This window comes from Macrotis lagotis, chromosome 8 (genome assembly GCF_037893015.1).
Source record: "Macrotis lagotis isolate mMagLag1 chromosome 8, bilby.v1.9.chrom.fasta, whole genome shotgun sequence".
Classification (NCBI taxonomy): domain Eukaryota; kingdom Metazoa; phylum Chordata; class Mammalia; order Peramelemorphia; family Peramelidae; genus Macrotis; species Macrotis lagotis.
The window spans coordinates 82,198,498-82,208,957 of NC_133665.1; the positions used below are offsets into that span (position 1 = coordinate 82,198,498).

At 34.4% G+C, this 10,460-nt stretch overlaps 1 protein-coding gene across 6 annotated transcripts in view; it reads left to right on the forward strand.

The window, feature by feature from the left end:
• Nucleotides 1-10,460, forward strand: part of CCDC171 (coiled-coil domain containing 171) — a 459,446-nt gene that overhangs the window by 250,960 nt on the left and 198,026 nt on the right. For all 6 annotated transcript variants that reach the window (XM_074197551.1, XM_074197553.1, XM_074197549.1 and 3 more), the window contains 2 exons: nt 895-1,121; nt 2,727-2,909. In XM_074197551.1, the coding sequence (XP_074053652.1) occupies nt 895-1,121; nt 2,727-2,909 (410 nt within the window). The remainder of the gene's footprint in view (nt 1-894; nt 1,122-2,726; nt 2,910-10,460) is intronic.

Genomic DNA, 10,460 nt, shown 5'->3' on the forward strand with positions numbered 1-10,460 from the left:
TTGTATAAGGTTTGATTTTTCTTAACTCATGATTTAAAGAAAATGTTTGAAGTAGTTCCAGTAGCAAGAAGCTCTTGAAGTATAATATGGTGTACTGCTTAATGTAAATAAAGCTTTCCATGCTTGTCATTTTATACTGATAGTATCATAAGACAAGTAATGACAGATTAAGACCTGCCTAGTAGAGGGAAAACTAAATTACAAGACTTTTATTAAGGCATAAATAAACCTATTAACCATTATCTGGAATACCAATTAGTAGAAGGAGCACTGACAATTTTATTTATCAACATTAAACACAATTATTAATTACAGACCTGACGAATCTAGCAGTAAGCAGGACATGTTGGGTATGCTGGGGCCTTAAGTCCATTATATGAGAAGGATGATTACCAAAATCCTGTGGGGAAATAAGTAATTGTAGTTGTAAAATTTTAATTGCCTTTGAATAAGGCAAATTATATCCTCTTGTCTCAGAATATAAATAGTATGGCATTAAGGTACTCAGCTATACTACTTGGAAGCAGGAAATAATTTAAGGTGTTATGATTTAAAAGCTAATAGTGTTAAAATTTCTCTGTTGCAAATGTAGGTAAATGAAATTTTTTAATTATAAGAAATATTCTTTATATGTTTCTTATATAATATCTTAGTTATCTTAATCATGCTATTAAAATGGGTAATTCTCAGCTTTTAAATTAATTGAGGGGATATTGCAGAATTAAAAAGTAGGCAGATTTTTGGATGAATGACTGTAACTTATTACAGAAGTAATTGGAATATTTTCCATTTAAGAAAATTTGATTCATTGTATTTTGAAATGTATTACTGTAAAATAAGTAGGAGATAAAAAAACAATAACTTTAATGCTTTTCCTTCTATTTTTCCCCCAAGATCCAAATTCTAGGCTTTGTGGACATTTACTCATAAGTGCAGCCAGGAATTCTTTTGCAAAACTCATGGATAAAATTAGTTTGGCAATGGAGAACATACCTTTGGGAAGCAGTAGAAGTTTCACATATATGGAAAAAGATTCTCTGGTTCAGAGATTGGCCCGAGGACTTCATAAAGTTAATACAGAAGCTTTGAAATACGGTCTAAGTGGTCCTGTGCCCATTATGGTAGGTATTTAACTTATGATTTATGAAAAGACTATTTTCACACTGTAATGGAGATTATACTGTTTTCAGTCAGCTAGTGTGCTTATAAATTAAATTTTGACTTAGAATTGTTTAGAGAATTTTCTTTCCATCAAGAGGCATCACAGCAGAATGAATAGTTCTTTAGCTGTTCTTAGAACTAGCAAAATCATTCTTTTCATCTTCAAGTGATTATAGAACTCCATTCCATTTGAATCTCAGAATTTCAGGCCACCTTCTCCAATACTGGATATTCTCTTTCATGTACTCCAATACACTGTGAGTTGCAAGAGTTATTCCGTTGCTCCTCATTGTCATTTTAAGCCCCTTCTCTTACTGTCATCATTTAGCTACCTCTCTTCCTTTATGATTCATATTAACCATTTTTATTATTCAGTCTAGCTATAAAGTGCTTAGCATAGTGTCTGGCACATAGCGATGATTATGATTATTATTCTTGGTATCTGGTCTGCATGTAATTATATCACCTTTCTGAAATAGTTCATTGCCAGGCACATAATTTTCTTCCCCACCCCAATTTCTAGCATCATGATTAAAGACTTTGCTTTTATTCCATCCCTTACCTTCCATACCCGCATATATTGGCTTTCTAGTTCTTTCATTCTTTTGACTCTCACATGTGATTTCTGCATTGTAGTATCTGGGACTGGCACACTGCACCCCATGAGTCAAATTTGGCTTGCTGCTTCCTTTTTTATTGTCTTGGGAATTAACAATTTTTAATAATTTTTAAATACAGTTTTATTGTATTTAAAGATGTAAAAAAACTCTTAACTTGCTAACTATATAAAAACAGAAATTGCTATTTTTGGCAGTATGACAATACCTAATATTAGCAACTTCTAGAAATATTAAAAATCACAAACGTGATTGTGAATTCTGAAATATCTTTTTCATCATTGACTCTTCTTTTTAAATCTTTTTTCTCTGCTTTACTTCTCCAAAGCTTTTGCTTATTCTTATTATGACTTAGGTGAGGCAGCCATGGCCTAGTAGACAGCTGAACTCAAAACATGGAAGACCTAGTTTAAGTCTCACCTTTAGGCGACTTCCTTAGAATAGAAGTCGAAGAGAAAGTGCTGACCTGCTTTTATAGAGGAAGTTTGCTCATATAGGAGTTGCCTATGTCAGTGAAATAACAGGTCTAGTCTCTATCATTATTTTTGCATTTGACATAGTTTTAGTGTGTTGTATGTGAATACATTCAGATTTTCATAACTTATTTGTACAATCATTTTAAGCTCAATAGTAAATTAGTGCATGTAATGATAAGTGTCTAGAGGATAAGAATATAAAAAAATTGCTATCAATACTCAAAATTTATAACTATAATAAAATAGTGTTAGAGGAGGCAGGAATATTTCATGTTTTTTACATTACTACTTTTTACTTTTTGTTGTTTCTCATTATATTTTACAGAAATGATTATTCAGATAAACCAGTTGATTTTTCAAATTATGTAAAAGTGTCCTAGATTTCAAGAGCAGTTGATATATTTTTTTAAGAATGTGGTGTATAGTCAGTGTTAATTTAATAAAATCTCAAATCATTTCCATTTGCCAACAGAAAAGTATAGAATGTTTGCAAAAACAAATATATGAATTTACCCAAAGATTGCATGCAGCAGAAGTAGAACGCCGTTCACTCCGCTTAGAGGTCACAGAATTTAAAAGGAATGTTCACGATATGAAAAAAGAGATTGACAAAGCCCAGATCCTCCAAATGCAATTAAAAGAATTTAAGCATTCTGTAAGTATTTTCAGTCTAGAAAAAATGTCTTGGAGATGCTTTTCGTTTTGTGTCTGTATTTGTGTGTGTGTGTGTGTGTGTGTGTGTGTGTGTGTGTGTGTGTGTGTGTGTGTATGTGTGTGTGTGTGTATTTGTTTTTACTGTATTTCTTGTTTGTTTTTCTAAATAATATTTTTTCAGAAAAGTTATCTTTTTAAATGGTACTTCTTTAGGACCCTTGCGTAATAAGAAGGAAGACTATGTTTTATTTCTTTAAGAATTTCTCTTTCCGTATTAAATATATTTGATTTTGTTAGTGTGGGTATTTCTGGCATTGATATGGAGCATATCCTTTTCTGAATTGAGAGTCACAGCAACTGGGGTTCACATCTTATCTCTTGCTCTTATAGACAATTACTAAAGGTAAGCCAAACTCACTGAGCTTTGCTTTCAATTCTTTTGTAAAATGAGGATGATAAAATCTAGAATAATTTATTACTGATTTTGTTATGTAAATTAAATTATATTATATAATGGACTTTACAAATTTCAGGATAGTGTATAACTGGTGGTTTTATTGTTATTTAATCACCTTCATTTTACAGAAGACTCAGTTTCAAAGATCCTTCCCTCAAGTCACTTAGACTGTAAGTAGCAGAACCATCTCTCTAGATTTAGAACTATAAAGATGCTAGATATATTCTAGTCTAGTACCTCTTTTTTTATAGGTGATAAAGGCTTAAAGAGATTTGGTTAGCTACCATATGGCATAGAATTCCTGAGGCTGAATTTGCATCGAGATTCTTAGACTCCAAATCTAAACCCTTTGATTCCTAATCTAGTGTTCTTTACAATATACTATATTGTCTCAAATAAAGCATTAAATATTCATTATTATTGCCTACAAGATATAGTAGTCAATAATCATTTGTTTCCAGAGAACTAAAGATGAAACATACTGCCAGACTCCTGCCAGAATTGGTGATAGAGTCAAAATGCTAATGGAGATAGATTTTTGGACAGGACCAGTGAGGAAATGTGTTTTGTTTATTTATGTTTTCATTGTTAAATGGTAAAGAAAGAAAATAGATTATTGCTAATTGGAAAAAATAATTAAATAAAACAAAGAGACTCCAGTTTTAACTGTAGTTGATGACACATGACCAGAGGAGCACTGAAAGGGTACAGAGCTTCTTCCACTTGACTCTGAAGGTTTAGATTTGAAAGGGATCTTGGTAGCCATTTAGTCTAGCCCTCTGATGAACTGGGTAGGGGAGGTCAAAAAGGTTGGAGGGGCTTGACCATGGCCGCATCATGAATGAGTAGCAAAGCTGAATTGGAATTTGTTGTTGTTGGGTTTTTTTTTATTACTAATCCACCTTTGGTAACACAAATTATGACAAATTTGCCTATTGAAAAAGACATGATTGGGGGCGTCTAGGTGGCATAGTGGATAAAGCACTGGCCTTGGAGTCAGGAGTACCTGGGTTCAAATCCGTTCTCAGACACTTAATAATTACCTAGCTGTGTGGCCTTGGGAAAGCTACTTAACCCCATTTGCCTTGCAAAAACCTTAAAAAAAGGCATGATTTTTCATTGTTGATTCTTCTCAAATTTCCAGTCATTTAGCAGACTCATCTGATGAAATCCTAATTGGAAAATCTAAGAAATAATCACATAGATTTATATTTTCAGCCCAGGCCAGCATAGAACTATAGGCAGAGAAATCTGGTTACAGTGGAGATAGGATCTGTCCAGAGGCATGCTAACAAGGAGCATTCCAGCACTAAGTAACTGAAAGAGAATTGAGTAGGTCTCAGAACATACAGTGGAACAGCAACTTTGTCCATATTTCCAACTCTGAGTCACACATCCAGGGTGAACTAAGATGGAGAAGAAGCAATTCTAGGGTGAGGAGTGATTGATTGCTCTTAGCTGTGTCCTGAGCAAGGAAAAATTCAAAAGCAAATAGTAGACTTGGTGATCTGACCCCAATTGAGTAGGTTTATAATTCTAACCTCCATCCCAGGCTGGAACCAGAATAATTAGGGTAGGAATCCCAGACTAACGGAGTACTGTGTTATTTCACTCTGTGCTTTCCAGTTGGTCAATAGTAATCTAATCCATTACCCCCCCCCCCCCCCATAAGTATACAGGATATTACAAAAAACAAACAAACAAACAAAAACTGAAGTCAGGAAGTAGGGTGGAGCAATGAGTAATCCACAAAAAGAATCTTATAATAAAAACTTATTATGGTCACTAAGACATTAAAAACACAAACCTAAAGGAGAATGACTTTAAAACAGGTACAAGCAAAGCCTCAGAGATAAGCGCAGTGTGGGCACAAATTCAATAAGAATTTCTGGAAGACAGAGAGCCAAAGTTGAAAACAATAGAAATGACTTTGGAAATCAAATGAAAATGCCAGAGGACAAAAATTAAAGTTACACAATAAGGAATTGGAAAGGGAATTTACAATTTGACATAAGAATAAAAATGTCTTGACCAAATAATGATGCCCTGGAAAATTAGAATAGAACAAATAGAATTTCATGATTCTATGTAATGTCAATAAATACTAAAACAAATGAAGAAGACTGAAAAAAATAGAAGAAAATATAAGAATCATTTGCCTGAAAGCCAATGATCAAAAAAATAGAGATCTTGTATTTCACTAAAATTCTCCTCTTGTAAGAATAGGGCCAAATGGAAATAGAAAGAATTTATTAGTTATCTCCTGAAAAGAAACACCAAAATAAAAACATTCAGGAATGTTATAATCCAAATCCAGAGTTTCTGAGTCATAGGGGAGGAAAATCCTTCCAAGTAATCAGAAAGAAAGAATTCAAGTAACTCACTCATAGTCAGAATCACAAAAAATTTAGCTGCCATGACTTTAAATGAGGAGATGACTTGGAATATGGAATTCCAGAAGACAAAAAATATATAAGCTTACACTCAAGAATAACTTATTAAGCAAATTTGAGTATATTCTTTTGGGAGAAAAAAAATGAATCTGTAATGGAATAGAAGACTATCAAGCTTACAATGCAGACTTTCCAGAGGAATGGTCTCATCTCTAAAAGTATATTGAAAAATTATCTAAAAGGATCTTGTTCCCATCATGCATGAGCATTCCTGATGAGAAGATTAGAGATGTGTAGAAACTCTGAAGTTAACCACAAGAATTAAGAGAAACATATGAAGGTAATTGAATCATAAGGGGCTAAATAAAGATAAACTGTTCCCTAAAATTTTAACAAGAGGAGATGATACACATATTCCTATGAATAGTGACTTTATAAAGTTCATAGCAAGTCTCCCTAGACAGAAGGTTTTATTATGTTTTTTTTTTTAAGTTTTTGCAAGGCAATTGGGTCAAGGCCTTGCCTAAAGCCACACAGCTAGGTAATTTTTAAGTGTCTGTTTGAACTCAGGTCCTCCTGACTCCCGGACTGGTGCTCTATCCACTGCACCACCTAGCCACCCCTCTGTTACGTCCTAATGATCTTTACAGAAGTATAAAAAAGGAAAATATATTGAGGGATAAGAAGGGAGTAATGTAGAAGTTTATACAAACACAAAGGAAAGAATGGGGAGTAGTTGAGAGTTTAGCTTTTTTTCTCAGCTCAAGTAATTAGAAGAAGCAAGTCACACACAGACACATGCACACACACACAACTATGGGTTTCAGAAATGCATGGGAAAGGAGTCAAGGCCAAAAGTAATATTAAAGATTGAATGGATAAAGCAAAGTGAGCTCTTAAGAATATATAAAAATATTTCTAGATCTTTTTGAATTAGAAAATAATATGAATTTGAGGAGGTGCCCATCACTTGAATAAATAAAGTATAGTGACAATCAAATTGTAAAGATAAATAACTTTGGACAACTTAGCAACTCTAAGAAGACAAACAACAGTTCCATATGACTCCTGATTCTAAACCCTCCTACTTTACTCCAGAGAGAATTGAAAGATTCTGTCATGGATGAAATGAATTATAAATAGAATAGCAGACTTCTAGTCATTCCTGATGAAAAGACCAAAACTGAACAGAAACTTTGAAATATATATATAGAGTAGGTAGAAGAAATTTGTTGTTGTTTAGTTGTTTCACTTGTGTCTGACCCTTTGTGTACCCATTTGGGGTTTTCTTGACAAAGACATTGATTATATGGCATGGGTTCTATGACAAGAGGAGGTCATTCCCTGTGAGTTTAAGGACAACTCTATTGTTCATCTGTATAAAGGTAAAGAAAATAGTTTGTCCTGTGACAATTACAGAGGGGTCTCTCTCTTAGTCACTGCTGACAAGACTCTTACTAGAGTTCTCCTTAATAGATTGATCCTTCATCTGGAAAATGGTCATCATCCTAAAGGCCAGTGTGACTTCAGAAAGGGCTAAGGAATGGTCGATACGGTATGTGCTCCCCTTCAATTCCAGGAGAAATGCTAGGAGCAGAATAGAGGTCTGTACACAAAGTTCTTCCATCTTACCAAGGCCTTTGATAATGTCAATCACTAATGCTTATGGAAAATTAAGTCAAAATTTGGTCGCCTAGAGAAGTTCATCACTATTGTACATCAGTTTCACAACAGCATACTTGCCTGGGTTCTGGATAATGGCCAATGATCTCTCACTTTCCCAGTTACCAATGAAGTGAAACTTCTTTGCTTCCATACTTTTTAGGATGATATTTTCAACCATGTTGTCAAAAATGAGGATGAAAATGGCATTAAGGTCAGCTACCACTCTGATGGCAAATTCTTCAACTTAAATAGACTACAAGCCAAGACCCAAGTTGAGGGAGTATTGGTGCATGATTTTTTTTTTTTGCATATGATTGTGCTCTCAGTGCAGCCTCTGAAACTGCTAATTATTACCTAACAATAACAAAAAAAAAATAGGTGCTCCATCAGTCAGCACCACATCATTCATATGTCGAACCATCAGTTGCAGCAGAGAAGAAATTTTTGAATGCTGTTTGTTTACATTGGCAGTATACTTTTCAGGGAGTACACATTGATAATGAGGTTGATGATACATTACCAATCTCAGTGTTTGGGAGGATCTGAAGGAAAGCATGGGAGAGAAGAGGTATTAGAATGACTATATTGGACTGACTACTAGACTGAAGGTCTAAAGAGCTGTTGTGCTGACCCAAGTGATATATGCCTTTGGAATCTGGACAGTTTGCTAGCACCATACCAGGAAACTAAGTTGCTTCCATTTGAATTGTCTTAGGAAGATTCTGAGGGTCACTTGGTGAGATAAGATATCAGACACCGAGATCTTTTCTGGAATTAAACTACTAAGCTTTCAAATGTTACTATAGAGACATAACTCCTATGGACTGGTCATATTGTTCAAAGGCTTAAATATATATTTGTCTTTAAGACTATTTTATGTTGAAATAGATGTGGTAAAATTGAGACACTTGGCATTGTTGGTGAAATTGTATACTGATTAAAACATTCTAATAAACATATCAATAAAGAAATTAACTGTCAGACTCATGAATAGGAGGGTTCATTACCATGCAAAAGATTAAAGGATCATGTACAGTGAAATGGGCAACTTTGATTACATAAAATAGAAAAAATTGCCTAAACACAATCAAATACAATCCTAATGCAAATTGGTTCTTAGGGGATCTCTGTAGCATATTTGGTATGGGGGGATCTCTGCAGCATATTTCTTTGATAGAACTCCCATTTCTACTACATATGGGGCTGATTTAAATTTATAAAAATAAGAGCCATCCCTGAATTGATATATGTTCAAAGAATGTGAACAAGAAGTTTTCAAAAGAAGAAATTTTATCTATCAATAGATAAATGAAAAAGTGCTCTAAATCACTAATAACCAGAGAAATGCAAAAGAGTGTAATTCTGAAACTCTACCTCACTCTGTTAGATTTCATTTTTAATTGCAATTAAATAATCCTTCCTTGCATATCATTGTGCCAAATCTTGTTATCAGTTAATACTTGGTTCATTTTCTTGTTATCTTGGTTTCTATTAATTTTAAATACTTGCCTCCCTCTCTTTTTGGCTATCTTTCCTATAGTGTCCTTCTTGGTGGTGTCTGGTATGATTCAATAACTTCTAAGATAAAGATCCTATTCTTTTCTACTGTTTACTTATATCTGTGAGATTGTGTGTTTAAAACAGCAATTATTATTCAATCTGTTTCAGTGAGAGGAGAACTTTCTTACATGTTTTTTTAAGCAGTAGGAACTAGAATAGTAAAACAAACTGGTTGGAATTTACTTTGAGGCTTTTAAAATTAAATAACTAATCAGTATAACAAAGGAAAAAATGTTAAAGACATTACTTGGACAACTGCTCCCAAAGAATGCCAGAAGGGTTTGATAGAAAGGACCGCATCAAATCACTGAAACAGTGTTTATAATGTAAGAAGACTCCTCTCCAAATAATATTCATTGTTAAAGATGATGAAATAGAGGCAGCAGCTCACCTGAGCTCTTCTTATATTTCCTTTCAAACAACTTTGATGCCTTATGTAAAATTCTGGCAGAACAGAGCCAAACAAAGATAAGAGTGAGACAGTTTTCTTGCCTCAGACAACTTGAGAGATGGCAGGAGAGGTCTGTGTTGTGGAGTTTGGGCCAGCCTTGAGCATACTCAGTCGCAGCACTAGCAGTGGGCCTAGGAGGCCCTGTAAAGTGGCAACGACAGCTTCATCTCAGCCCAGAGATGGTAAGGAAGTTGGCTAACTAACTAGTCAGAAAAAGTTTCCAGGGGACCCTTTGCTGGCACTGGATGTTGTGGTAACTGTTGTCTATTTTTAGTTCAATGCTCTGCAGTTTCAGAGCAGAGAGGAATGCTTGTAGAAAGTCATAAGAGAATGGGATTCCGTATTTGTAATACCCAGACAGAGCATTAGTACTTGTGGTTGCAAGAGAGGAAGAGATGTAGTTACAATTCTAGGGCCAAGAGAAGTACTGAAATTATAACAGCAGGACAACAGGGATCCTTCTTAGGTAAAGGCCAGAGTACAGGACAGGAGAAAAGTGACCATACCTCTCCCTGAATGTCACCATCTCAAAACACTGAAAACTTGTAGACCCCCAGAACTATCTCTGAAAACAGTAGGAGGAAAAAGACTAAAGCTTGGGAGAGTGCCTCCCCACTCCCAAGTGGGCAAAACCCAACTTAACCATAAAGTTCAAAATAAAAAACATAGACAGAGGAAAAATAGCAAACAAAAAAAAGATAGCAAACATAAAGCATAAAAACTACCATGTTCACAAGGGTGACCCAGGACACAAATTCAGAAGAAGGCAACACTATGAAAACAGCTATAAGCAAAACCTTAAAGATTTGAGGTGATTGGACACAACCCTAATAACAATGTAAGAATTAAAGAAAGACTGATAGAGGAAAAATTGGGAAAAGAAATGAGTGATGAAAAAAAATGTGAAGAGAATTAACAGCTTGGTAAAAAGAGGTACAAAAAGTAATAAAGAAAATAGCACATTAAAATATTGTTCTTTAGTTGTTTCAGTTGTGTCTGAGTCTTTGTGATTCCTTTGGGGGTTTT